Source organism: Arctopsyche grandis, chromosome 11, assembly GCF_051622035.1.
Source record: "Arctopsyche grandis isolate Sample6627 chromosome 11, ASM5162203v2, whole genome shotgun sequence".
NCBI lineage: Eukaryota > Metazoa > Arthropoda > Insecta > Trichoptera > Hydropsychidae > Arctopsyche > Arctopsyche grandis.
Genome location: NC_135365.1, coordinates 9,759,184 through 9,787,144, shown reverse-complemented (window position 1 = coordinate 9,787,144; position 27,961 = coordinate 9,759,184). Strand labels below are relative to the sequence as shown.

General features: G+C 35.2%; 1 protein-coding gene across 1 annotated transcript; it reads right to left on the bottom strand.

The window, feature by feature from the left end:
* Positions 1 to 524: 524 nt before the first annotated feature.
* Positions 525 to 26,575, bottom strand: Nrt (Neurotactin). Its single transcript, XM_077441690.1, has 7 exons — positions 26,432 to 26,575; positions 6,547 to 6,820; positions 5,058 to 5,229; positions 4,733 to 4,977; positions 4,063 to 4,144; positions 3,837 to 3,987; positions 525 to 3,758 (listed from the first exon to the last, which is right to left on the bottom strand). Exons 2-7 carry the CDS (start codon positions 6,802 to 6,804, stop codon positions 2,348 to 2,350), a joined length of 2,319 nt encoding a protein of 772 aa, XP_077297816.1. The 5' UTR covers positions 6,805 to 6,820; positions 26,432 to 26,575; the 3' UTR covers positions 525 to 2,347.
* Between the last annotated feature and the right edge of the window lie 1,386 nt (positions 26,576 to 27,961).

Here is a 27,961-nt window from a genome sequence, read left to right as displayed (position 1 = left end):
ATTGTTAGCCAACTTGTACTTAAGACTGGAGATAATCCTCGAAACCAATTATAACGGCGGCTCCTTTTAGTATAAACTACAATATGTTTAAAAAGACAAACAATGAAATCAGATTAATTGGTAAAACTCTGATAGGAAATGATCGACTTGTAGTCACATATTCAAGGTCTAGCCAGCAACCCTGATCCAGGACTAGAGCCCATGACCCTTAAGTTGTTAGCATTATCTAATATATAATTTCGAAAGAGACTATGTAAGGTTTATGTGGGAGCTTTGAAAACAAATGAAAGTTTCTATGATGACGAAATATTATTTTTTTTCAATTCAAATAAATTTAATAAAAAAACAAATGAATGTTTACAATTAGATAAGCCATGTTTAAGCGATTTATATTAAAAATACCGAGCGACGCCGGGTAAAACCACTAGTATGTAACTAATAAAACTTAATTTGATCCTGCAATGAAAACAAAGTGTTAGAATTAGAGGATACATGAGGGGTAAAGTAAACAGTAGGCTTAATTCATAGTTGAACGTTTATTATAAAAACGGACCAATGAATCAAGATATTAAACAATGATTTACGATATGAACACTGATTATTCGATATTTTGCTGTGATTAGTTGATAAAAATTCATACTGTAAATAATACGTTTTATAGTGAACACATTTAACACACACTAATATTTCCGACTGGCATATTATTACATACATATATAATTATACAGAGAGTCCTATAATTACATTTAATAATAAAATCAACGACAATTGGTTAAGATTGTAATAAGTTCCCTGAATGTAACATTCGCACGTCACTCACTGGTCCTGAATTTTGAACGTACGGTAAAATATCACTCATTATAATTAATTTATCAATGCTGGAGATCAAATCAAATCGAAATTGTAATCATATAATTATACAAACATTAAAAACTATATTGGCATGTGTATGCACGAAAATAAAATTTCATAAAACGCATAAATAACACATTTAAGAGTATCAAAGAATAACTTATCTTTGGATATTGTTTTATTGTTTGAAGAAAATCATATAAATTTTCCTCGCCTACGTATAAAAGTACATAAAATAAAATTGTCACATTTAGTTTTATTTGCAAAAAATAAAAATATAATATATTTATGTACAATTAGCGGTCGCCTATCAGACTTGCAGAATTCCATCTTCCGTCTTAAGATTAACGTATAAAAAAATACAAAATTTTAAAAATATGCACAATAATTGCGCTTTCCCTTCCGTCGTAAACACTATCAACAAAATGTTTTGTTAAAATTCATTTCTTTCATTTGTGTATCGTCAAATCTTCGGCTACTGGTAAAAAATCTATGACAGTTCAAAATTTTTATTACATATACATAAATAAAAAAATATTTGGAAGAATTATCAAAAAAAAAAGAAAATAAATATCATTTCTCACAATCGGCCACATTCATTTGAACTTTCAAAAATAATAAAATCAGTCTTGAGCAGTGTACAAATTGCTTAAAATAAATTGATCACAGGTTTACGTTGGACAAAGATATTCTTTTCGCTTAATTCTCAATACATTAGTTAAAAATAAAATCCAATATAAAAACCTGTAAGCTAATATAAAAATGTTACCCCACAATTCAGAACACTTTTTTTAATCAATTTTTAACCACTTCCCGATGTTAAAATGTATAAAATAAATCTCATACGCACGTACTATCCTTTTAATTCGATTTAATCAAATTGCATATGTAATCACAGTATAATGTAAATTGACTATAAAATGCGTATGTATATTTTAAACCGCAGCATGTAAACAAGATAAGAAAATGGTTAAAAATATGCGTCACAAAGTCATTCCCGAGTCTGATTTCAGTTGTAGTTCATGGTTTAAATTATCAACCTTTACACCTACCGTACATACATACGAATTACATCAAAGAGTTAACCCTAAAAATATACATTTAAAATATGCAAGTTTCTAAAATACATACTAAATTACAGTAAAAAGAATACAGATCTATAAACGCTTGTATAAAAGTGACAAAAGATTTTGAGGTACAAAATTTTTTTTAATATAAAATCACATTAAGCATATCCATTCAGAACACAGTAATTGTTGAGAGAGAGCATACTTCATACGAAATGTTAAAAATACATAAGCAAGTGTAAATTGGTAGCAAAAAATCGTACACAGCCATGTCTTAGCCATTCATAAATTACACCGAATAATATGTATGTACATTCAACGCAATGTAAATGTACAAATATTAAAAAAAAAACAGAAAAGAGTAACTTCCTATGATATAATATCAATATGTTGTACCAAATTTAGATGTGAATATGTACAAGCTATGCCTAGTCTTGGTGGGCGTAACGCGGGACAAAATCTTTCGATATCCAAAAATCGCAATTCGGATACTCTCTAATGGGCAACACGTCTTGTCCCACGTCTAATACTTGGTTGTTGTTCCTCGTATTCGCTTGAATGACTTCTCCATGCCACACGTAGTGGTAGAAGAGTTGCTGCATCGCCGCGACGTACCTTCGCTGCTCGGGTGTCTTCGGCTCGTACCTGCCCAATATGGCAGTTATGTCCGAATCCACATCGGCGATATTATTCTCGCCGCTAGTTTGAGTCACAACGTAAAACGCAATCCCCGTTCTCTGCTTGGCCAATAGAGATAACGGACAGACAGTGCGGATATCCGTAATCATCGCTGCTAAACCTTGATAAGAAGCATTGTATCTCTTGATGACTTCATCGACTATTCCCGCCTTTCCGATCTGGCTTCCGTTGATGTGCTTCGTGACTAGTTCAGTGGTCCAGTTGGAGTATCGCATGAGTAATTTGTTCGATGCACTTTCGTGTGCCGTCGTTCCGATCACTACAGGTATTTTAGTATTCGGCAAAACGCTCATCAGTTGACTCTTGAGCAGGAATCCGTCTAATGTAAGCCATTCGTGATTCTTATTCGGCTTTTCGTCGACGGCGGGAAGATCGGGGGCAGCGCTGCGCCATGTATCAGGAACGGACGTTATAATATCGTCAATCTTACTGCTGCGGAGACAGTTGGCGTCTTTGCATTTGATCAGGTCTAAATAGGCATTGTTTGCTTCTTCGTATTCTTGAATATCCCTGCCTGGATATACACCAGATCCTGATGATACCCAAACTCTAGTGAATAGCTTATCGGCCTTTTCGTAACCGAGTAAGGCAGTGACGAGGGTTGCACCAGCTCGATGTCCGAATATCGTGACGGCTTTAGAATCGCCTCCAAAGTGTTTGATATTCAACTGCACCCACTCGAGGGCTACTATTATGTCCGAAAGGCCATAGTTTCCGCTGGTCAAAGTCGGTGAAGTCTTGGAAAGTGTGCTCGATGAGAGGAATCCCAAAATTCCGACTCTGAAGTTAGGTCTGACGAAGAGAACGTCTTTGGATCGGGCGTAGCGAGTCGAAGGACGCAGTTTACTAGGTGTGCCTCCGACTAGTGACTCGCTGCCGATGAGGACAATGACCGGTAGGGGTGTGTCGTATCTGACATGAGGGGTTATCACATCGAGGGTTAGGCAATCTTCGACGCCATCAGTGGTTCCGTTGCCGTGAATTTGAAGACACGGAGGTGTGGCGTTGTGAGCTTTCAGAGTGCCGTTCCAGCAGGATTCGAGTCGGTTCAATGGTTGGGCCGGTTTCCAGCGATTTTCTTCAGTTGGTGGACGAGCGTACGGAATACCTCTGAAGGCAAACGCGCCGTCTTCCAATATACTGTAAAAGTAATACAAAATATTTTGGTAATACGAATCTTCAGTACATGTATGTAGATACAAAATATAATGCGCTTACCCTTCTACGTATCCACATGATGTAACAGCATCCACGTACCGACCGTCCTTTATAGGTGATGCTACTATATATCCTGCGGATGCGTTCACAGCAATTATTATTATCAAAATGATTGCGAATAACAATAGGCCTGCCATAATTGCTAAATCATCTAAAAAACAATTAAAAAGTGTCAATAAAAACAAAACCAAATTTGAATCAATAAAGATTAGTAATATAATAATACCTAAGCCAAGCTTTTGCTGTCGAATTCTTTCTCTCAAAGTTAATTTCTCTTTATTTAAATCTGTATTACCATCAGTTTTATCCTAAAATACAACACATACAATATCAATTATGTACATAATAACATTATACATATTTCAGTGATAAATCATTTTTGTTATTATTTTATTACACACATATGGTAAATGGATTATTTCGCATATTGCGATTACGCACACAACAATCGTTGCCACGGAAACCGCGAATACGGAATATCTGGCACTAGAGTTCTCGTTAGTGTGATAGTTTGCGATCGAGATTTTATGATCGCTTTGTGCGGAATAATCACCAAACCGGTAATTGGATTCTTACGCACATTGCGATCGCCCAAAAGACAAAAATTTTGCCATGAAAATCGCGAATACGGAATATTTGACACTCGATTTCTCGTTAGTATGATGCCAGATGTTCCGTTATAGAGATTTTAGCGATTTTTGGACGAGCGCTTTGTGGGCAATAATCACCGAACCCACCAAACCACACCATATGTGCCATGACAGGAATTACCCCAAGGTGACACATATGGTTAGATATTTTTGTGCATAAGTTCTTACAATTTTTCAAACACAACTGTACATAGAATACAATAAAGACATCTATGGACAATCAATTGGTAATAAATCGTTACTCACTTCTACGTCCAATTTGACAGTTTCCATTCCATCGTCATTTTTAATTTCAGGCTTTTCAGCATCTTTATTATCGTCTAAAGTCTCCATTGAAGCGAGTTCGGCTGTTTTGGCAGTATCCAATCCTGCTTCGGCATCTTTACCAACACTGTGACCACGAAGCTTACGCGGAATCATATTCACCAACGGTAAACGAATTGCATTCAACAAACCCCTCTTTTGTCCAGTTTCTTCAGAATTATTAACGTCTAAAATGAAAAGGAAAACATTATTTAATAAATTTAAAATGTATTACATAATAAAAGTTTTATGTTAAAATACAATTTACCAGGATCTTTACTGTCTTCGGATTTTTTAGAAAATGGATTCCGAATTTTCAACGATTGGAACCGGCTTTTTTTCTGGGTATCAACTTCCTTCTCTTCGACATTGTCTTTTGCGACTACTTCTTCAACTGGAGGCATCTCTAGCAACTCACCTTGAGCTCCATCATCTCCCTCCTTGAAAACATTAAGCACATTATTAATATCACCATAATCATTCACAACCATTCTCCATCCACTACTGAATGAAGATCTCTCCATTACGCTTCCACTCGTGTTTTGCGCAACTCTTCTCCATTTCACCTCTCACATATTCCTAATTTCGTCTACCCTCTTCCCTTTACCCTTTTACATTCTCTTGTGTACCATTCGAGCCCTTTCTTTGTCTATCTATCGTCCGCTCTTCTAGCTAAGGGACCCACCAATTCGGCATTCAATTTCTTTACTCCCACTATTACATCAACCACTTTTCTCATGCTTCTAACCCACGTATTGCGTTTTCTATCTATCTTTCAAGCATACAGCGTTCCATACTTATTTGAGTGCACTGGACCTTATCAGGCGCATAACTATTAGGCCTCACGGACATGCAGTACATAGCCTTTTAGATTTGGGGCTCAAAATTTTTTCAAATAAAAATTTAAAAAGACGTAATTTTTTTTTAAATTATTTATATAACTAATAGGAAGCACTAATGAAAAGTTAATACTCCAAACTTGATACGCAACACATTGCGTATCCATGATTTTGTACTCCTTCTCACGACATTTAATAGTTTTCTGTTACGATACAGAAATAATATTGCAATGATCTATAAAAATGATGTTAAAATAAAAATAAAATAATGGTTTTCAGTAAAAATAATTTAGCTTTCTTTCAGAAACGCTAGAGACACGTCCTCGCATTTGACGAGCTTTTAGTAAATTAAAATTAATAAAAGACCATAGAATAAATTCAACGAGTAAACCCAGGCTCAGTGAATTAATAAAATAATCGATTGAACACGAAGAAGCTTCTAAAATGTCTTCGAAAGATTTAATTGCAGAATTTGCGACTTTGAAGGCGAGGAAAAAAAGAGCATTTAAATTAAGTGAGTTAATTATCAATTTAATTTTAATGAAAAATACTAAAGTCGGGCCTGTTGCTATTATTATTTGCAAAAGCATTCCTAACATACTATGCTTTCGAGCAGATTGGTCACGGGTTCGAGTCCCACAAGAGTCCCGCTGCTGGCCAGACCTTGGTTTGTGACAGAAGGTCGATCGTTTATTATCATTGAAACGGTTCCTGTCAAAATTGGCATATCCTTATATATGTAAGTGCTTTCGAGCGATCTGTTAAGGCGAGTGTTCATGTTCTATGAACACTCGCCTTTTAAATAACAAAAATTCGAACACCGTTCTAAATAAAATAACAAAAATTCTGGCGTTCAATGCCCAAGTTTCGCATCCACGATTAAAATAATAATATTATTAAAAAAAATCAAAGATATACTTTGCACTTTTCCTTGGATTTGCTGCGGGTGAAAAATCCAGGCATTTTGATACCTCCGATGGGTATGAATTTTGGCTTTACTTCTCGGCCTTCTTCGGTGACGGGCACGTCGTTGGCATCAGATTCAATCTTTTGTGCTTCATCTATGGCTTTATTCTCAATGTTGAGCATCTTTTCACGCTCTTCGTCCTCTATTTCCTTCTTGTCCAAGCTCTTTCGCTCCTCTTGAAGAGCGATAGTGTCGATTTCGGCGCTCATGGTAGTCGGCGAGACACTGAAAATCAAATAACAAGGTAAAATTTAATAAATTATCATTTTAAATGCGCTTCCACACTTCCACATTTGAAAAAGTTACCCAGCCCTGATCGATACTAAACGAAAAAAATAGACCACATACATATTCGTTACCGAAAAAAAAGGTCGTTCGTTCTGCATGGCTTCATCTAAAACGGTTAATGGCCTCACTGCTATCCTCTGCCAAATATCAAACGACAGACCACAACAATTACCTCATAATGTTACATTATTATTGATTCGGTACAAGCTTGAGCATTTTAGACCGCAATAAAGTACATTTATAAAAAAAAAGTAAAGCTTGCATGTATCACCTGTAACATTATAAACGGCACCCTACTCTTGGGATCTTATCGAGGGAATCTACTCCAGTCGTAACCATGCGTGACACGTTTTGGTAGAAAAGTTCGTGATTCATGGATTTTTACCTGAAGTGTTTGTTATTTTATTACATATACGGTATATACTTAGCAAAGCTCGCTACGGATACGTTAGTACAGAGGTGTTCAAATTGTTTCCGCCGCGGAACACTGTTTTGGAATAAAAGCACAAAAAGAGTCGCTAACTAGTGGCATAATTTTTTATATAGAATAAATAGTTGCATCTGGTAAATCTCCCCGGTGTATGAAAATTTATGAGGTTCACTAATTCACTACAGTCCATAACTCCGCTGAGTACACCAAACAGACATAATAAATCATTGATTATTATCCTGTCACAAAGTTTGATCATATTCAATTTAATATACTTGTTGGTGACAGGGTCAGATTTTGTAAAAAATTTAAAATCAATGAATCTAATAAATCTATTCTGAATCCTCTCAATGGAATTACTATGTATAATTAGGAGACCATATTGGCGAATTGTATTCAAGTCGATTCCTTACCAATGAGAAAAATAATAATTTAATTGTGTTAATATTGTTAAAATTAATTGAATTTCTTATAACAAAGCCTAGGATTTTTGAAGAACTTTTAGTTACATAATCAATATGAGGAATAAATGTAAGTTTTTCATCGAAAAAAATGCCTAGGTCTTTAATGATTAAAGGTCGGATGAAAATAAGGACATGAATGAAAAAATGGTCACTTCCGAGGCCGAACTGGGCAATTGATATATATTTTTCAAGGAATTATTATAATTTATAAAATTAAAATCACTTTTTAAACAAGAAGTGGACGATAATATTGATTGTTATTATTACTAACAAATCAATGGACATCTAATATTAGCGTTGTTATTCAAATTCAAAATTCAAAATTCTCCTTCTGATTAATTAACAAAAAAAATTGTGCGTGTTCCAAGGACACGTTTAGGTTGATAATGGATGGAGAGAACATTGTTTGCTGTTTTCACTAGCTTGTAGATATTATTTAATTTATATAACGTGTTACTAATACGGTCCTTTGGCAACTTGCCCCGCCCCAAAAGGATATTACCTTGGTTAAGATCTGAGGTATAATGATTAGACGTAGGCATTGACTTGGTGCTTTTTAACACTTTGCACTCTTATTGGAATTTCTCTTCACCACAAGTCTACTCTAGGATGGAAAAAATTATATGATTTTTTTTTTAAATTTTAGTTGTTCATATTATTAAATTATGTCGAAGATCAAATTGGTGAATTCATTTTAACAAAAAATACGCAATTTTTTTTTTTAGATAAAAACTAAATATTATGCTCAGTTATTTTGGGACTATCTGTTCGTCTCCAATTGTGACCATAATAACATGATTTTGATTTGGGATAGCATTTCTCGAATATAGTCACTAAACTCAATTATTTCAAACCATCATAATTACTAAATCGAACTAAATGATAAGTTCTACATTTCTTGTATTATTTATGACAGCAGTTTTGTATAATAAATGAGTTTTATTACTAGAAACTTTTAAAATATGCCTATAGAAATGTTTTCATACCTACCCTATAGTTCGTTAGGCAGTTTGGGTCCAAGGATGCAAAGCTATTGTCTGTTTACTCATTGTATTTTAATGCGTACCCACCCTCATAAAGTGTCTATTGGTTAGTTTTTAAACTGTTAGTTAAAATCATATTTTCTATTCGTTACCTACTTGTAGGACACATCGAAAAAAAAGCTGGATCATCCCAGAAGGCGGGCAAAGACGAAAAGATTAGATTTATACTATATTGTGTATATATGTGGTAGGTAGGTAGTTTTTACTTATAATACACCCTGAAATTTTCATCAGGTCAAAAACCACCCGATTATTAACGGGCACAACACTAGTATTCAAATAATAGTTACAAATAGTGGGTAGGATGGTTTTGTCAATTTTGATGAGGAACCGTTTCAATACTAAAAAATTAGATAAATTGGCAAAATTTAATAGAAAACGATTGACTTGGATCACAAATATCCAAGTCCAACCAACAGCACTGCAGAAGTATTCGAAATAAATTCTTTTTAATTGAGGTCAACCCAGGGCTTAAACCCGAGAACCTCTCGGTGGTTAGCATCAATGTAACCACTCACCTATATGCAGAGAAATGTAATAATAATAGAAGGGCCCTTACGAATAATTAATTGCTGTCAATAATACGCGGTACATCTATAAATACGCTACGACGCACGGAATACAATCGGATCAATTTACTTATAAAAATGTATCCCATGTTGTTTATTGTGTGTTTTTTAATGCATTGTGAATTTTTTACCGATGCTTGCCCATCTTGCGAGTAATATAAACAAACAGAGAAGTTTTTATCGGACATACATACGTCGAGCACCAAGCATCAAATACGACTGATGCTAAAATTATTTAGGATTGTCTGTGGACAATCGTCACTTGACAACAATATGACGCCTAAAGCCACTTCTATTAATATAACATTTCTCTGCCTATATGTATATTTTAATTTTCTATCAGCTACATATATGTACATATATTTTAATGCTGGCTATATGTATATTTTTAATTTTTAATCTCAATAAGGTCTTTAAAATTACCTAAATGATTTTTATGATTTCGCAGGAAATTATCGCTTCTATGTCGCTGCAGGAACCAGTTAGTAATCAATTCCTCAATGAAATGGGAATCACTATAAATACAGATTCGCAAAACAATAAAATAAAATTAGCTCCCCTCTTGAAAAAGTGAAATGATATTATACATACATATATAATTATATAAATATGATATTATATATAATATATAAATATTTGTGTGTATTATATGCATTTACATTTTATAATAATCAACAAAATGTATTGCTACAATGTGTACGCTAATTAGTTGACATTTTTAAATAAAATGAAAAATTTCCTATTTATTCTGAAACGCTTCTTTTATTATATGTATTTCTAATAGATCCTTTTCATTCCATTTCTGCATAATGATATCTTTACAATTCGACTACATCCTTTGATGCAAATGTTCAATCTTATTAACGTCGAAATTCAATGCTCGTTACTTTCAACGAAGCTACATACAAAGATTGACTGTAAAGCAATGGAAAAAATACCTTTCATTAAAACTATTGAATAAAACAACTCTGAAAATATATAAATAAAGCAGATTACATGTAAAACTTTCGCAGTTTTGTAGCAAAATTTTTCCTCGGGCACTGAAGTATCAAATGCCGGCTTCGAACGGCGTAAAAAAGAAGTCTTTCGATATCAATAGTAACTTTGGGGAGCAGACAACCTTGTTCAACGGTGAGTGTGTGGGTGTATATTGTATGTATATGGATGAAATAATATGAAAACGGTAACAATGCAGCATGTTTTATTTTATTTGTTCCCTTTTCTGACAAAATTCAACGAAAGTCTGCCAAAGTTTTTGCCTCATTAACGTGAACAACGGAATGTCGGCAGGCGAACCGAAAAATCCTTTTGTTTTCTGTCTGCCGGCATTCTGCGCTCTACATGGCATCATTAGCGATTATAATAGACGGAAAAGTTACGAGAACATTTCGACAATAACACAGGGTGGATCAAAATCGAAGCGACCGTCCCTTATCCGCCCCAACTTCCGTTTCTATGTACATACTAACTTGGGTATTCTTTCACGAACATTAATTGGCATTTTTATTGCATGCGAAACTGCACTGTAATATGTATATGCACGGTGTTTTTGATCACTATTTTTTTACACTTTTCAAACAAATCTTGCCTTTGAAGTTCACGACGGACTCATCGACCACTATGTCTCTGCACGGTATAATTAATTGTCTGCATTCAGCATCTAAATGATTCAAAAAGCCATTGTGTTCTACATTATTATTTTTGAGTTGTAATATCCGAAATATTTGTAGAAACCGATCTCTTTTGAAGACACTCCTAAAAAACATATTTTCAACCGAAAAATAAAAATTTTTTGGTTGAAAATATGATTACTTAAAATCGACCAATTATCACTGTTTGTATCTCTGATATCACCTTCACTATCGCTTTCGGTATCAATATAGCCCCTTTTTTACTTGGTTAGGGTTGAATGCCACTTCCACTGTAAAAATTTTCTACATTATCAAATACAAAATAGTTATCATCACTATCACAATCATTTTGGAAGTCTTCTAGGTTTTGAAAGTTTTCTAGTAGGTAACGAATAGAAAATGTGATTTTAATTAACAGTTTAAAAACTGAAATTTCAATGTTGCCAACACTTGTATTTATTATTTCTCCATATGCACTAATATTACCGAACACGTCATAAAATTATGGTCACCCCACCGAAAATACCTCCTTAGAGCACAATGTATCGATACCGACTGCCCAAATAAAACGGCGCACTCGAATGTAGAAGCAGGTAAAGAATTCAAATATTCTTAGAAACAATATAGACGCTAACCCTTTACTGTAATTATCCTATTTATACATTTTCTAGCATCTCGTATCCTTTAAGTACACTATTGTAAAATAAAACCTTCAAAAATTTGCCAATGAATATTAAAAATAAAGCTCCAAAGTAGCCGCTTAACAAGGCCACTATACTGGCTTTCCGAGCTGGCAACCGAATATCCGAAAGCCACTATAGTGCCTTTCAGAGTTCAAGACGTTAAGTACACTATTGTAAAATGAAACCTTCAAAAATTTGCCAATGAATATTAAAAATAAAGCTCCAAAGTAGCCGCTTAACAAAGCCACTATACTGGCTTTCCGAGATGGCAGCCGAATATCCGATAGCCACTATAGTGGCTTTCAGAGTTCAAGACGTCAAATAACAATAGGCTACTACATTAATGTATTAGACAAGAAAGGAAAAAATTATGGTTGACAATAGTGAACCATTTTTTTTGCGAAAAGCATTGTCCCAACGCCAATTATTAATAATGTAGTGTCGTGTCGCGTCAGTTCACTGTGCACTCAGCCTTATACATACAAAGGCTCTCACCTTTAGGGAATAAACCATTATATCAAGTTTTTCATTAGTGTTAATATTGCTGTGAATGATGTCATCCGTGACTTGTTTAGGGAGAGGGAATAATAACTTCCAGCTTTTTGCTTTTTTTCTAGACTTACAAGTGGATCTATTTTAAATGCAATTCATCGTAATACATTATTTTAGCTACATACTCATCAACAATCAAAATCCTCCATCTACAAGAACTTTTGGAGCCGTTTTTCGGAGTTGGAAATTCCGCGAAATGCAGATTGAGCACCACGCGTTAGTACACACTCAGAAGACGATTGCGTTTTCCAACTACATACACACAAAAACAACAACAAAAAAGAAGAGAAGAAGGTAAAAAGGTAGCAGTTCCGCTCTCATCACCTCAAGGCTGTAAAACCTGATCCAGTGCACCGGGGAGCGGATCTGGTACAAAAGAGGACGTGCCACACACAATGAGAACTAGTCTTAATAACGTGAATAACATCATCATCGTCATCATCCTCCTACAGAGATTACGCGTGACCTCAAAATGCCAAGAGGATATGTCCAGGTCTCCCCCTCTTGTATACTATATATATATATATATATATACCCGTGTTCCCATGAATACACTGTCCAAATAATCGATTGACAATTATTGTGTATCTCCGAGCTAAATTGTGTGTCTGAAACACGTCATCGTCACTTGTAGTATGATTCGATAAAAATTCCAATTCGTTTAGATTCTATTCTTGTGGAGAGGAACTCACACATAGACCAGGAGGGATTAGAGCACATGTTCCAGCTATTTAACAACTACATAGATGAGTAGATCAGTAGTAACAATTAGCACTCGTTGACCGATAGACCTTTATATGGCATGTATCACACATGTAGTAGTACTCAGTTGCTATGCATATCAACTATTAAATATAAACAAGTTAGAGTAGTTAACAGCTACTTATGTTGTATATACTTAATTAATGTCAAAAATGAAAAAGAGATCAAAGGACTAGAACGGAATTAGAATCAATATGAAATCCAGGAGACGAAAAAAACTTGAATACTGCACGAGGTAAGCATAGTTTGTAGAGAAACGAGTAAAGATATTGAAACTATAATGAACGAGGACGATTAACATGTGTACCCAAGACAATGTAGAAGAAAAAAAGATATAAATTGTTTGGGTCAGAGTAGTGAAAAAAGGGAGTCAGGTGTAGTCACCGGACCCAGAAGGTGCCGCGTATTGTTCAAAGGTTGTAAATGCATTGTTAAAGGTTTGCCGAACCTTTTTTACAAAGGATTTACAACAATGGAACAATGGATAGCACTGTGACTATCCTACCTCTAGTCAGGTGTAGCTCAAAGTGGAAAATATTGGAAACGTGTTGGAGAGATTTTTGTTCATAGGTGAATGGTAAATGGCTGATGATGATGATGTGGTGTTTTTTTTAGAAGAAAAGACAGTTTTCTAATCTAGTTGTGTTTAAGCCTAAATATCACACAAACACTCGTTTGAAAAATCTAGAAGGGATCGAAAGAGGAACGCGAGGATGAGAAAGCATATCCAAGCGAGGAAGAGGTTGAATAAAAAGTAGCTATCGATTGAAACAGTAACCAAATTTCGTATTTCTTGAAATGGGAGTGCAAAAAATATATTAAACTAGCTGTATTACCCGGCTTCGCTCAGTATTTATAATATAAACCGCTTTAACATGACTAAGCTAATAGTAAACATTTAATTTAAAAAAAAAAATTTTTGAAAAAAATTTTAAAAATTAAAAAAATAATAAAAAAAAAATAAAACAAAAAAATCAAAAAAATTTTTTTCCTTCTAGGGCTTCGCCTTCGGCGCCCCCCCTGAGCCTTTGCCTTCTAGGGCTTCACCCCTCCACGCCTTCATGAGCAATTGCCGTTTTGCCTTTCAGGGCTTCGCCCCTCCGCGCCCCATGATTGAATGCCGTCTAGGGCTTCGCCCCCCTTAGTTAATGCCTTTTAGGGCTTCGCCCTTCCGCGTCCCCATGATAAATTGCCGTCTAGGGCTACGCCCCCCTTAGTTAATGCCTTTTAGGGCTTTGCCCCTCCGCACTCCCATGATAAATTGCCGTCTAGGGCTTCGCCCCCCCCCCGCGCCCCTATGATTAAATGCCGTCTAGGGCTTCGCCCCCATGATCAGTTGCCGTTTAGGGCTTCGCCCCATAAGGCTGCGCCCCCTTTGGGGCCCCATGAGGCTGCGCCCCCCTGGGGGCCCCATGCGGCTGAGCTCCATAAGGCTGCACCCCATAAGGCTGCGGCCCCTTCGGAGCCCCACGGGGCTGCGCACCTTGTGGCGCCCCTGGCGGGGCCCCATGACACTACTCGCCTTGCGCCCCCGCGGGGGTGAATCCATCGAATCGAAAAAAACAAATCGGCGCCTATGGATCGAAAAAAAAAAAATCGAACACGTCTTCGATGACGTCACCGATCTGCGGACGACGACGACGAAGGATACTTACATACATACATACAAAGTCTCTTTCCAAATTATATATTAGAGAAGAAGAATAGAAGACTAGATACAAGATAAATGCGTCATAGGTTGTAAATGCGTCACAGGTCAATTTTTATATGAAAATATATATTTTTAATCCAAAAATCGATGTCGAAGGGAGCATTTCTATGTAAGTTGAACAGAATGGGCGTGTCACCTGAAATCTTCTCGAATGGTCTCATAATATATGTACATTTGTATGTAAATCGCCAAATGGTAGGTTGGGTTGATTCTAAATTGATCTCAAAGTTGCTATAAGTCTTAAATGTAGACAAGTGCGTAGAAAAGAAGAAACTTTCATTATGCAAAGGACGAAGAAAGCTTTATAATCAGGCCCGTCTCAAGGAGCTCGGCCACCTGTGTCAAAAATATTTTTGCTGCCTCCCACCCCGCCTCCCATTTCTATTTTTTTTTCACCACTTTCAATAACTCTTTCACTATTTTCAATCACTTAAATTTAGTACATATATACAACCAAAGTTGCTGTTTTACCAAGATTTGTTTATTTCATTGTTTTATACATTTGTATGCACACAAACTAGGGACCCAATACCGCTAGTACAGAAACCGAATTTAATCATTTCAATTTTATGCTAGTTGAATTGTTTTGAATTTAGAAGAAAACGGTCTATCGGCTAGTCTGTATAGGCTAATTGAAGAATGAGTCAACATTTTTTTTTTGACCTGCTATTCAATGGAGTCGCTAAGCCGGAGCCCTACAGTTAATTAATTCATACTTCGATAATTAATTACATTTTATTACAGTAATTGTTTAAGTAAATCAATTCTGGAAGATACCGGTGGTGAGGATTTTGTGGAAAGTGACAAATTTCGGTATTTTTAGAAATTCTAATACAAACATTTCTCGCATCTGGCTGACTTTAAGTCACCAGGCTAACTAATAATTCGTATTCCAAAGCTTCATTCATGTTCTATTCAAGGATCAAAGTATCATCGACAAATGATCGTCAGTTTCAATGCCGAAATAATGCGTGTACTCGAGTATGGTAGTGTGCGTGAACTAAAGAGGGGGACGCCTGCTGGTGATTGGCGGACGCTAGTGTTGCATCTCACTCTTTTACTACGTACACTGTGAGACAGCCTCTCCTTTGTGCAATATAGAATCATGTTTTCATTTTATAAAATAAATGTGCATTTAAAAAAGTTTTTTGTACATTAAAAAAAGTTTCTGTACATGACAAAAAAATTGTGTGCATTTCTAAATGACGGATACAGATTGCATTAGAGACTTTGCTTTGATTGTTTGAAAAAAATATTTGCTACTTAAAAAGCGGGTGAAATGTGTATTAAAATAACATACAAACTGTATCGACAACGTCGCGAATACCAAAATACGAACCGACAGCGACCAACGCTTTTCTCTACTGGATTCCTTCTTTTTTACATACCTCTTATACAGTTCACATGGTTTTCGTGTAATTACTCTTCGGCTTGCGATCTTCGACACCTACGACCTTGGCTTCGACTCTATCATCATTCATCTTCATACGTAATACGTAAACAAAAGTAAGCATCTTTGACAGTCGACTGTCAACTGTCAACAATAGCGGAAGACTGCAATGTTGCCACTTTTTGTATCTATTCTATTGCTAAAATATATTTTTTTTAGAATTATCGTTTTTTAATGGTCACTTTATGATGCCAAAATATTTTCTTCGATGCACAATACGGGATTGTTTAATGCACCCAAAATAATGCAAAATTTTAATGCACAAACATTTTTTTAAGATACAAAGTATTTTTTTTTATTGTCAATGTACAGTTACATAAATCGCACCCGTTTGTATATATGTATGCTATCTATCGGTTGCAATTTTAAGAGATTGCTCAGTGCGTGTGTTTAATTGTGACAATTATTTGAAGCAGTTATTACTAGAGGTAGGATAGTCACAGTGCTATCTATTGTTCGGCTAACCTTTAGCAATGCATTTACAACCTTTGAACAATACACGGCCCCCTCAGGCTCCGGTGACTAGTTATTACAAGTCACAAACAACAATGACAAAGTTGAGTCTTACGTTTTTCTTAAAAAAAAAACAAAAATCAATGAAAATTTAAATGGTAATGAGTAACAGCTCTACAAATTGAAATTTGAAAAATAAATTGGGAGGGGGATCGCCAAGGTGCGAGCCGGTTAATAGGATTTTAGCAGAATATCACTTTTTCACATAAAAAATAAATGCATAGGAGGTCCTGCTGCATAACCATATATGGAGTGCCTCACAGAGCATTCGATCATTTCACGCAATAATTGAATTTGCATCCCCTAGCAACGATAGTCAGAAACTAGCACAAAAGTAAATCCACTGTAATCCCCTGTGTGCAATGCGAGTAGAATAAAGGGGAGGCCTCCCTACCATTGTGACTGAAACGAACCAGAAATACTCGAAACTCTTTGAAGCGAACACTCGAAATGTGTTTAGTTTAGTTTTGCACTCATAGCAAATATGTATGTAGTGTATTTCCGGTCAGACGATTGTAAGCTACAAATTGTAGCACAAGCGGAAGATGAAAGCGTGTTGGTGTGCTGTGCAATGTTTTACGGTTTGGATCGTTTATTATATTATACATACCTACTGGTTAGTGATAAATTGTATTATATGTAGCTAACCAGTATATGGTTTTGACCAAGAATATATCGTCATCTCGCCAGTTTGTGAAAGCGGTGCGAGTAACTGTATAGTTACAATGGGACTGTTACGGTTACATTCAGTGTCTGTTTCTCAAAGTACGTATTCTCACGTATTCGTCTTTTCCAAAATCGGATTGAAAACAAACAAAACATTCCGGAAAAGCACATGGGTTTTGTCGAATGTTGTGGAATGTCGGCCGAGAATGGTAACAATGACAGAACAGGCATAGTGAATGAATTTTTTTTCTTTCAAAAGATTATCTCTTCAGTTCGCGTACCGGTTAGAGCTTATGAAGAATTTAAATGCTTTAAGTTTTGCAGAAAATTGCATTGCATTTTTTATTTTAGATTTAGTCAAAAATAATGAAAAAAAATCGGATGTGACCAACCCACGATTTTATCTATGCATTTGAGAAATATAAGAAGTGTAAAATACAAAAATCGATAATGAAACATACGTATATACAAGTTCACGTGCTATGAGGGCATTTTCGATACAAATCGAGCGCAAATGTAGGGAAACTCACACAAGACAAAAATTCTACATCTGGCTGTCATGATTATGTTCAAATTTTTTTTATTAAATATTATACACAATAAATATCAAGAAGATGATGAAATAGTTTTAAAAAATATTACTACTTCCGGTTTAAGAATTCTGACCAAAACCTTATCAACTCTAAGTTAGTATATAACGACTAGAAATATAAATTTTCAGCTTGATACGTTCAGCGGTGTGGAAAAAATCGTGTGGTCACAAACATTTTTGACTTTTCTAAGAGGAAAAAATCCCACTTCCGATATATTAAATTTAATAATATTTTTTTTATTTTCATCACATTGATACAAGGATGATACTCGAATTTTCTCATGAAGAGCATACATGTTTAAGGGGTCGAAAAAAATAGTGGAAGAAAAATCGAACAAGAGTAAACTGCCACTTCCGTTTGACGGGTGCTCACCAAATTATATGTAACTTGGTATTAAGAGGGCTGTACACCCGAAACCTTAATTTTGTTACCGTTCCTTTCTTCGATATATATATTGAGTGTATGTATATATTGAGTGAATGCGACAGTTGCGCTTCGACCAGATAAAACGTATTTTAAATTGACAAAATCGAGGTTTCGTATTCTACTATTTTCTCCTCCAAAACTGGACCAATTTAAAAAAAAATTTCATCATCGGTATGAGAAAGATACTTTCTGTGCATCTATCGGCGTATTTTTTTTAAAATCGACCGTTAAATAAGCACGCTGGACTCGTTTCGTGGGTGTAAAAAAGAGGCGATTTTATAGATGTTTGGCGGCTCCTAGCTCATATAAAAAATAATTAATCAAAAAAATAAAACGATAGATGCACCCCAATGGTGGATATCCATAGCATATTAAAAAAAAATTCTCTAGTGCAATAATTGAGGAAGGGAGAAGTATAGTACGTTTGTATGGACAAGGCGCTGCTGTCCAGCCCTCTTAAGCTTAAACTTCGAGATATGAAATTTCAGTTAAATGCACTCAAAGGTTTCTGAGAAAAACATAAAAAACCTAGATCTTCTAAAGTAAAAGTACTACTTCCGGTTGAGGTAAAAATATTTAGGTATAAAATTTATAATTTATATTACACGTTCACAAAAATTCAGTCCGATTCGTTTAGCGGTATGGAAGTAATCGAATAAAAAATAAATAAAAAAAGAGCACACCTATAAGGGGAGGTACCTTTTCCGGTCAACTTAAAAATTTCGTCGTATCGATAAGAATTTCAGTTCGATAGGACCAACGGCGTTCAAAAAATCCCCAAAATACACAACAGACACACATTTTTTTCCAGATCATGAAAACATGATCAGTGATCGATTCTGAGTTCGAATAAGTCAAAATCTCGAGTTCGAATTTTCGCATGATCACAAAAAATTATCTATTGTTACTACGTACATAGACAAATTAATAGTACATGAAAATGTAATTCATTAGGAATTGTCAAATACATAATTAACCCGGGATGCACGAAAAATTATGCTTGTAGAAAAAACTGTTCGTTACGAAGATTTATAATATTTGCATATTTTTGTATGTAAATCGAAAAATTTTAATGGCGCTCCTCTGTCATCGACGACCACATCCCCGCCAGATTACGCGCGCCTATCTCCTGCCGTCTGGCTGTATTGATCATTTCATATATGTATGTAGCTCCACGACGTAGCTCTTATTTCATATATGAAAAAAAGTACTAATTTCGTATCGACAACTTACCCTTTTATAAATACGGTATCCAGGTTTGAAAAAAATCAAAAGCTCTTTTGAAAAGTAGTAGTAGTAAACATAAAGATCCATCAATTATATCGCGAAAAATGGAAAGCATTTCCCGTGGCCAAATAAGTCACGGGTTGATTGCTTATAGCAGCGGTTCCCAATCTATTTTGACTCGCGTACCACCTGGTACTACATAATGCTAAATTGTACCACCATATAAAAGTGTTATTATATAGTATTTGCACGGTAAGGAATGTGAAGACAGGATAGACGCAATAGATCTAATGGTGCGTATGAACCAAACCAACGAACGGTCTCTGGGCCAACTTTTTAAACCAGTACAAAATATGGAAATAAAAATTGAAATTAAATATCAAAATTAAAACTATTATTATTATATTAAAATTAAATTCAAATATCAAAATAAAATTATAATCATTATATTAAAATTAAATATTGAAAGTTAAAACAGAACATGCACAATTTAAATCAATTTTCGAGATTGACCTAAAATTAGATCATCAACAAACAGGTAATACTCGACGGTTTTTTGTCGTCGACGGCCGAAATACAGTAGCATATCGTGACGACTTTTAAGAAATAATAACAAGATTTTTTTTCGCTCGTAAGCAGAGAAATTATAATATTTCTCTGGTTGTAAAAGCGTATCGTCGTAATTCAAAACATCAACGATGGTCTATTTTTAGCTCAATCTCGCTCTTTAGCTTAATTTTGATATTTAATTTAAATTTTATTTCGATATTTTGTACGCTACTGGTTTTAAAAGTTGGCCCAGAAGACGTCGTTGGTTTGGTCCGTAGGCACCATAAGAAGAAGTAAATATATATTTTCTTTTCATTAATTAAATCTCCGTACGCGTACCACAAGTTGGGAACCGCTGGCTTATAGTAATGTATGTAAGTACATATAAAAATACAAATCCAGTGGTGTTCCGTAAAAAAATGCTTTTACATACATACATATGAGTCTAGTTTCTTCGTGCAAAAAATGGATTGGGTGAGGTGCTGCAGTACCTCAGTTACTATGGACGAACCGCGCATAGATACAACACATTTTTTTTTAAATTTCAAGGGACGCGTGTGACTCTTTTGCCATTGCTTTTATATTTTACATATCCAGATAATCACTATTATAGCATTAGTGTCGTCATAGACGTCAAGTACGGAGAAGTAAAATATTTTTTTCCAATAACTATATAATGGTGAATCTATAGAATACACACGCCATGGCAGCACCAATTAATCCATACACATAGGCATTACTCATACAAGTAGACACATAACTCAAATCGCTCTAAAATTTGACACCATGACTACCCCTTTCATTATTAAACCAAACAGAAATAAAGGGGAAGATACCAACATATGTACTATAAATACATACATATATGTATCTGTAAAGTGTAAACATACCAACTCATTTTTAGTATAGATTTAAAATGACCAGCGGAATTGAATCCATGGCACGCTCGAGATTTACCAACAATTCGTAATGAAATATGTGGGGGGATCTCTTCAAAAAAAATTACACCTGCCGCGTACTCTAAATCAATGTTTCTCCACTACGGACAACTGACGGTTCATGAAAAAACTTAAAAAATTTAATACATGCCATTTTCAATAATTAACTTAATTAGTCTCATATTTTCATATTATCAATATCAATATTATCATTTACTTGCATGTGTAGAAATGTTGAAAAACACTACCTTACATGATATAGAAAATAATTCAACGACAAAACATCGCCTACAAAATCGATTTATGAAATGATTTTGAAACTATGGGTCAAGATACATAAATAGGATTTTATTTTACTTCTCCAAATAAACAGCAGCATCAGTGGTTAGCGTTTAATGCTTTCGATTGTGTGGTCACGGGTTCTATCCCTGGCTTTATTGCTGGCGAGACCTTGGATGTGACTCGTTGTCGATCGTTTCCTTTCAGTTTGCCAATTTATCTGATTTAATTGAAAACTGTTCCAACAATTGGCAATCCTGTCCTATTACTCACAAATTTGCCAATTTGTTGGAACCGTTTCAATGAAAATCAGATAAATTGGCAAACTCTGGTAAGTAATGATAGGCGCGGGACCATGCTTTTTGGACAAAAAATGGGAGTTTTCAATTTGAAATGAAACAACTGTATTGATATATAACCAGCGGCGTGAATTAGTGACTAGCATATTTATATGCTTTTGAACATAGTGGTCACAGGTTCGAGTCCCACTTTGTCGCCGCTGGCCAGATCCTGGTTTATGATTCCAGTTCGATCGTTTCTTATCAGTAGAGGTATGACCGAAAGCGTGCGTTTTCTAGGAAATAGGGCGTTTTGGGTATATTTTTCAGGAAACAGGGCAAACTACAAAGCTAGAGAGCATAAAAAAAGGTTCATCAGTTGTTTCATTTCAAATTGATTCCATTTCAATATCAATTTGAAATGAAGATGGTTTAATTTGAAATGAAAAGCCTGTGCAAGAATAAAATATCACCGAAAAAAGTCCAGGGGGTGAGTTTTGACCTGGATACCATAGCATAGATCAAGCATGCTAGTGTTTTTACAAGATTTATTTTATATGTACAAAACTATCTGAAAAAACACACACCGCGTACCACTCTGTTGGCGTACCACATAAATAAGGTTCGCTACCTCTGATACAAAAATCCTAATAAAAAAATTATAAAACCATCTATGCACGTTTTGTATAATAATTAGGCGTGAGCATTCGAATGGCACTAAATTGAAAAAGATAACGAGACCCTACATATTAACATTCGATTGTCGGAGGCCATGGTTGGAGGCGCTAATTCAGGAAATGCATTTCCCGTCAAATAAAGGGTTAACGCACACCGCAAACACACACAATATAAATCGATTCGCGAATTACCTTACAAATACGATTCGAGTTACCTTACAAACTTCTCGATGCATCGTTCGAAGTACCTATATGTAATATGTGTGTATGTAGGGCCGAGGTGAAGGTACTCTGTACCTTATTACAATGCCAGATGCGATTCAACCGACACATAATTACCAGGGCCTGTTCGGCGTATCAACACGCCCATGTTTTTTAAACAATTCCTATTTTAAGAAGCCCTAGTGGAGTGTGGATTCCATCATGTATGAAACGAGAATATTCCATCGATGAATATAGACCGTCTCAATTCTCCCAGAGTTCGGCCGACGAAAAGTTCACCAACTAAGGTTTCTTTGTTTCGCAACGTTTGCATATACAATGTAAGTTCCACTAATTCGATGGATCTTAAAATTTTAAGATATATGTATGTACATACTGCACGTCAAGTTAATTGTTGAAATTCTTTTTAAAAATTGATCAATATCAAACCAACAGAATAGACTAGTAGCATATAATGCTTTGAACAAAGTGGTCAAGGGTTCAGATCCCACTGGTTTCTGTTGGTCACACCTTGGTGACTTTCAGGTCGATCGTTTCCTATTAGAGTTTGCCAATTTCATCTGATTTTCATTGAAACTCTTCCAACAAATTGTCAACCTTACCCATTATCTCGAAAAATCTAGTTTTCAGCAATCTCGAATTTCACTGAATTATATATATAAAAATGCTGCAAATTTACAAATTTGACCATAAATTTCTGTGGATATTAATTGATATGTATTTATGTACTTTGTCTAATACTAATAATATTTGTATCAAATGTAAAATGTTTCTGGTCAGGAAGGCGCATTGGTGTTACCTGTTAGAACTTCCTGGTATTAATTAAAGATAAAATAAAAAATTAAAGGTTAAATTCTCCAAGGCGACAGCTACGGCTAAAATTGCACACGTGTACTACAGATGGTACGTGGCCAATTTGGCGAGGAACCGTGTCAACAATGAAGTAAGATAAATTGACAAACTCTGATAGGCACATTATCCAAGGTCTGACCAGCAACACCAGGGCAGGGCTCGATCCCATCACCTTTCAGTTGATGGAATTATACGCTAACTACTGAGCTATATTATATTTTTTTTACTATTTTTATATGTCAACCAGATCTCCAGAGCATTTCAAGGAAGACACAAGTAAAAAATGAACTTTTGGGGAGGAATAATAAAATAAATATTCTAAATTGGATGAAAAATCCATTTAGTATGAATGCAATTGATGATTTCTGGGTAACTACTGAAATGACAAGTACATTTCTATAACTCTGGGAGAGGGCAAGTTAACATTTCATTGAATTTCCTACATCTTACCTCGTCGAATTTGGATTTAGTAAATAGAAGCAACCAAATAGCGTTGCAACCACTTGCTAGTTTTCATTAGCAAACTTGAGCAACTATTTTGAGGAGGGGGGGGGGGGTTGGGGTACAGAAAATTATTAAACTCAAAATTATGCCACAGACCCAAATTCGAATATAGCAATTAGTTGCTCGTAGACCTCTAGTAGACAACCGATTGGGTTTTTGTCCATAAATAAGTATTTTAATTCATGCATTCAAATTATTCTTAAATAATGGACTGAATGATATAGCTTTTGAGTCGTTCAGAAGTTGCGTTAGTGCAGTTGAAGAAAGAAAAGCATTGTTCGATAAAAAATTCTTGGCGATAAATTACTATATGAATGGTGTCCGTAACGAGTGAGTCACATTATAATGTATACAGTGGTGTCATCCAATTTCCCTAACAATGCGTTTCCGACGAAAATTCTCCCAATATTCATATCAAGGATGTTCAAGGATCAAGAGAAAAAAATACGCGATTCTGACTGGTCTGCTGGGATATTGTGACTAATAGGAATTGTTCATTAAAGATATCTACCAATAAAAACAGAGATTTAGGGCAAACGCACACTGAGTCGTACGTGAGATACTTTTCATCACCCCCTGGAGTGTTTTCGGTGATATTTTATCCTTTCTTGACAGTGAATTCCATATTTGAAAAAATCTAGGAGAAACTTGTCTGTTGCATATGGATATGCATACACGTGCGACCTCCCAAACATATGCATTCTGCACGTGCAACTACACCCGTATTCGGTTTGGGAAAACCCAATATTTACGGTCACAGCGGGAAGCCCAAAGGACACGTGACGTCCCATATCACTCAGTGTGTTTTTGCCCTTGGAGTTAGCTTACTGAAATGAAATAGTGATATGTATGCACAAATTGTAAAAATAATTATTCAAAAAAAAAGTTAACACGGATTTTTGAGCATATTCTAATCAATTACTATTTGATTATTAATAATTTTAAAAAAAATTGTAGATATTTAATTTAATAATTTTGTTTCCGGATATTTTAAATTTGGAACTAATGGTTTCCTTGGAAATCTATTGGATGTAAAAGATGTTAGTTTCTCGATTTAATAATTGTAGCAGGTGGGAATATAATAGTATATATATATGGTAAGGACCTCTGAAGAACATATGTATGGGTCAACGAACTTTCTATATGCGAAGTGTGTACTTGTCTACTGAGATTGCAGCTATATAGTAGGTATATATTATATTATAATTAAATAGTTACTGGCTATTTCACTGTTTTGCAAGATTGTTCATTCCATAGACAATAAAAATAAAATTAAAGATTTGTTTGATTCGAAGATATATGTAAGTAAGTGGAATCAAACAATTGTTTACATCTTGAAATTCTGTAACTCGATACATATGTATGCATGGAGTTGTGACGCCAATTGATCAATTTATTGCAAAAATGACCAATTACAATGATTGAATTCAATCAAGAGTTTAATTTTTTGAGTAAAATAATTCTAGACCAATAATTGTAATCACAAATTTCATAATTGTATAAATATTATTTCAAGATACATTTGTACTGTATTTTTTATATCGATCATACATATTTAAGTGTGCATATAAAGGTGATGAAATTATCCATGTAAAAAAAGTAGATCTGACGAAATTGAAAGGGAAGTTTGGGAGGGGTGTAAAAATGCTCGATCATGTTCTATTCAAAAACGAAGTTTGGATGAAGAAGCTTGAAAGTTGGTCTCCGTAAATATAATAATTTAATAAAAATACTTAAATGGGTATATAAAAAAAAGTAAGAAATTATCAAAAATAAAATATATATTAATTTCTGATGATATATAAAGATGTATGTATGTAGAAATAATAAAAAATTACTATAAATAGAATAACAATTATTTGACAAAAAAAATAAAAAGTAGGTAAAAATGCACGCGCCGAATTTTAGGACTTTTTCATATCGTAAAACTACCATCGCATTTTACGATATGTTCAAGCTCCCCCATAAAAGACATCAAATTTCACCACAATTAGAAACATTTAAAAAAAATTAAACAACACGAGTTAATTTTCAATGAAAAAAATACAGATAGATATAATTCCCAACATATGCGAATGAAAAAAATAAACAAAACTCAAATCATCGCTTGCAACAAATCAAAAACGCAAAACCCCTTTGGCAATCTTTAGATTCACTCTATGAATAAAACGAGTTGGCAAACCTGATCATTCAAACGAGATCGTTCGAATGAAAACGGTGAACCGTGAATAAAATAAACGTACAAAATCCGACACGGGAAGAATCGCCGTGAAAAAGCCGATAGCGAATAATAATAAATAAATATCAGGGCGGAAATAACATGGAGTAGTTTGTTGCGAAAAAAGCATTGAGCGTGGAAAGCGTTCCCCTTCCCCCTTCCCCCTTCCCCCGTCCCCCATCCCTCACCCCCTCCACATTCACATTCACATTCTCATTGTACTCTTCCCGCCCCTAAAATCGATGCGACAGGACCTTGGAAATGATACTCGCGAAGACAAAGGCAGGCAATGAATGAATCGTCGAACTCACCTGAATGATTTCTGGTGCGGAAGTGTGCCGGCTGCCGGCTGACGACAGTCGTTCTCGTTCCCGTTCCCGTTCCCGTTCCTGTCCGTGCAGTCGTTCCCGACTCGAACCGAACGCAACACAATCGACAGCGACGAGAGACGCGCTCCGACTGCCGAAGAGAAGACGCGACTAGTTCACCCCAAGCGTCCCACCGCCCACGCGGCTACAAACTACCCCAACCTGCACTTTCCAGCCAGCTGGAAAAGTAACAGCTACTCGTCTGAATTGAAAGCTCCAAATTTTTAACTTCACTTGTATCTCATTTACAACTTCATTTTCTTTAAGCCTCCATTCTTTCAGACAAACGCATCAATATTTTACAATTATACTAGCTGTGTAATTATAAAATCACATTATAATCTTCAAATTCCAAAAGCTGCATCATCTGATAAATCAAATTATATTGTAGCATGAAGGTACAAGTATAGATATATTTTTAAAAATTGACACTACATGTATGTATCTGTTCGGTCTGTCTGTATCAGTATCAGGGGGCGGTAGGCGAAATAAATTTAAAAACCTCCACCTTAAACTATCAATAAAGCATTACCCATAAGAAAATTGTTGATTCATTCGACACTGGATGTCATTATTAGAGGTAGGACCGGAAGCGTGCCGTTTATTGTTCAATTGTTGTAAATTCTTTGTAAAAAAGGTTCGGCAAACCTTTAACAATGCATTTACAACATTTGAACAATAAACAGCCCCCTCAAGGTCCGAACTTTAGTCATTATATGCGGTCTCTCTTACGGGACCGAAAGTGAAACGCCCGAAAACGCAAATATCGGAAGTCAAAGATCGAGAATCGAAAGATCTTAAGTCGAAAGATCAAAAAAAAAAGGTGCATGGTAAACGGTACTATGTATAAATAATATATATCAGTGGCATGCGGTGAAATTATCTCTCTTTTTGTCATACAGCCTTGTTTAATGTGCGCGCGCAGAATACGGGAGGAAAAGCGTGTTCCTCTTGTTCCTGTTGTATCCTGCTCGCGCAAAATAAGTGAGTATGTACGACGGGGGGGGGGAGACCCTTTTTTTTATCTTTCGATTTTTTCGTCTCGTGAGGTAGACCCCATTATATGATATGAACAATTAACAACTTTTACCATTACCGCTAAGTGTATTTTACACTCCGATCTAGAAACCTTCACTTTCACGCTAAAATAATAATAGCTAAAACAATATTGTTTACAAGGAAAAAAATAAATGAAATCGTTGGCCATGTAATAATTACTATTCATTTTAATTTTAAATTTAAGAAATAAGAGCCATAAAATTTTACCGAGTGTCTTTTATACTTTCTTATAATACATATATAAATTTACCGTCAATTTGCGCTTATGTATTATTTCAATGGTTCAGTGATTACTAGTCAAATGTGAACCGGTCACAGGACAACCAGTCGCTCTAGATCGGTCACACGTGATCACCCGTCACACTAAAACTGGTCACGAGAAAACTGGCCACACCCTAAAACTGGTCACGAGAA

Bases quoted from the DNA above. Each gene is read 5' to 3' on its own strand.
- Nrt (XM_077441690.1), bottom strand. From the start codon at position 6,804: ATGAGCGCCGAAATCGACACTATCGCTCTTCAAGAGGAGCGAAAGAGC. The intron at 5,230-6,546 runs GTATATCTTTGA...AATGTTTTCAAG, and splicing joins AATCCAAGGAAAAGTGCAAA to GAGGGAGATGATGGAGCTCA. The intron at 4,145-4,732 runs GTGAGTAACGAT...GTTGTATTTTAG, and splicing joins CTGTCAAATTGGACGTAGAA to GATAAAACTGATGGTAATAC.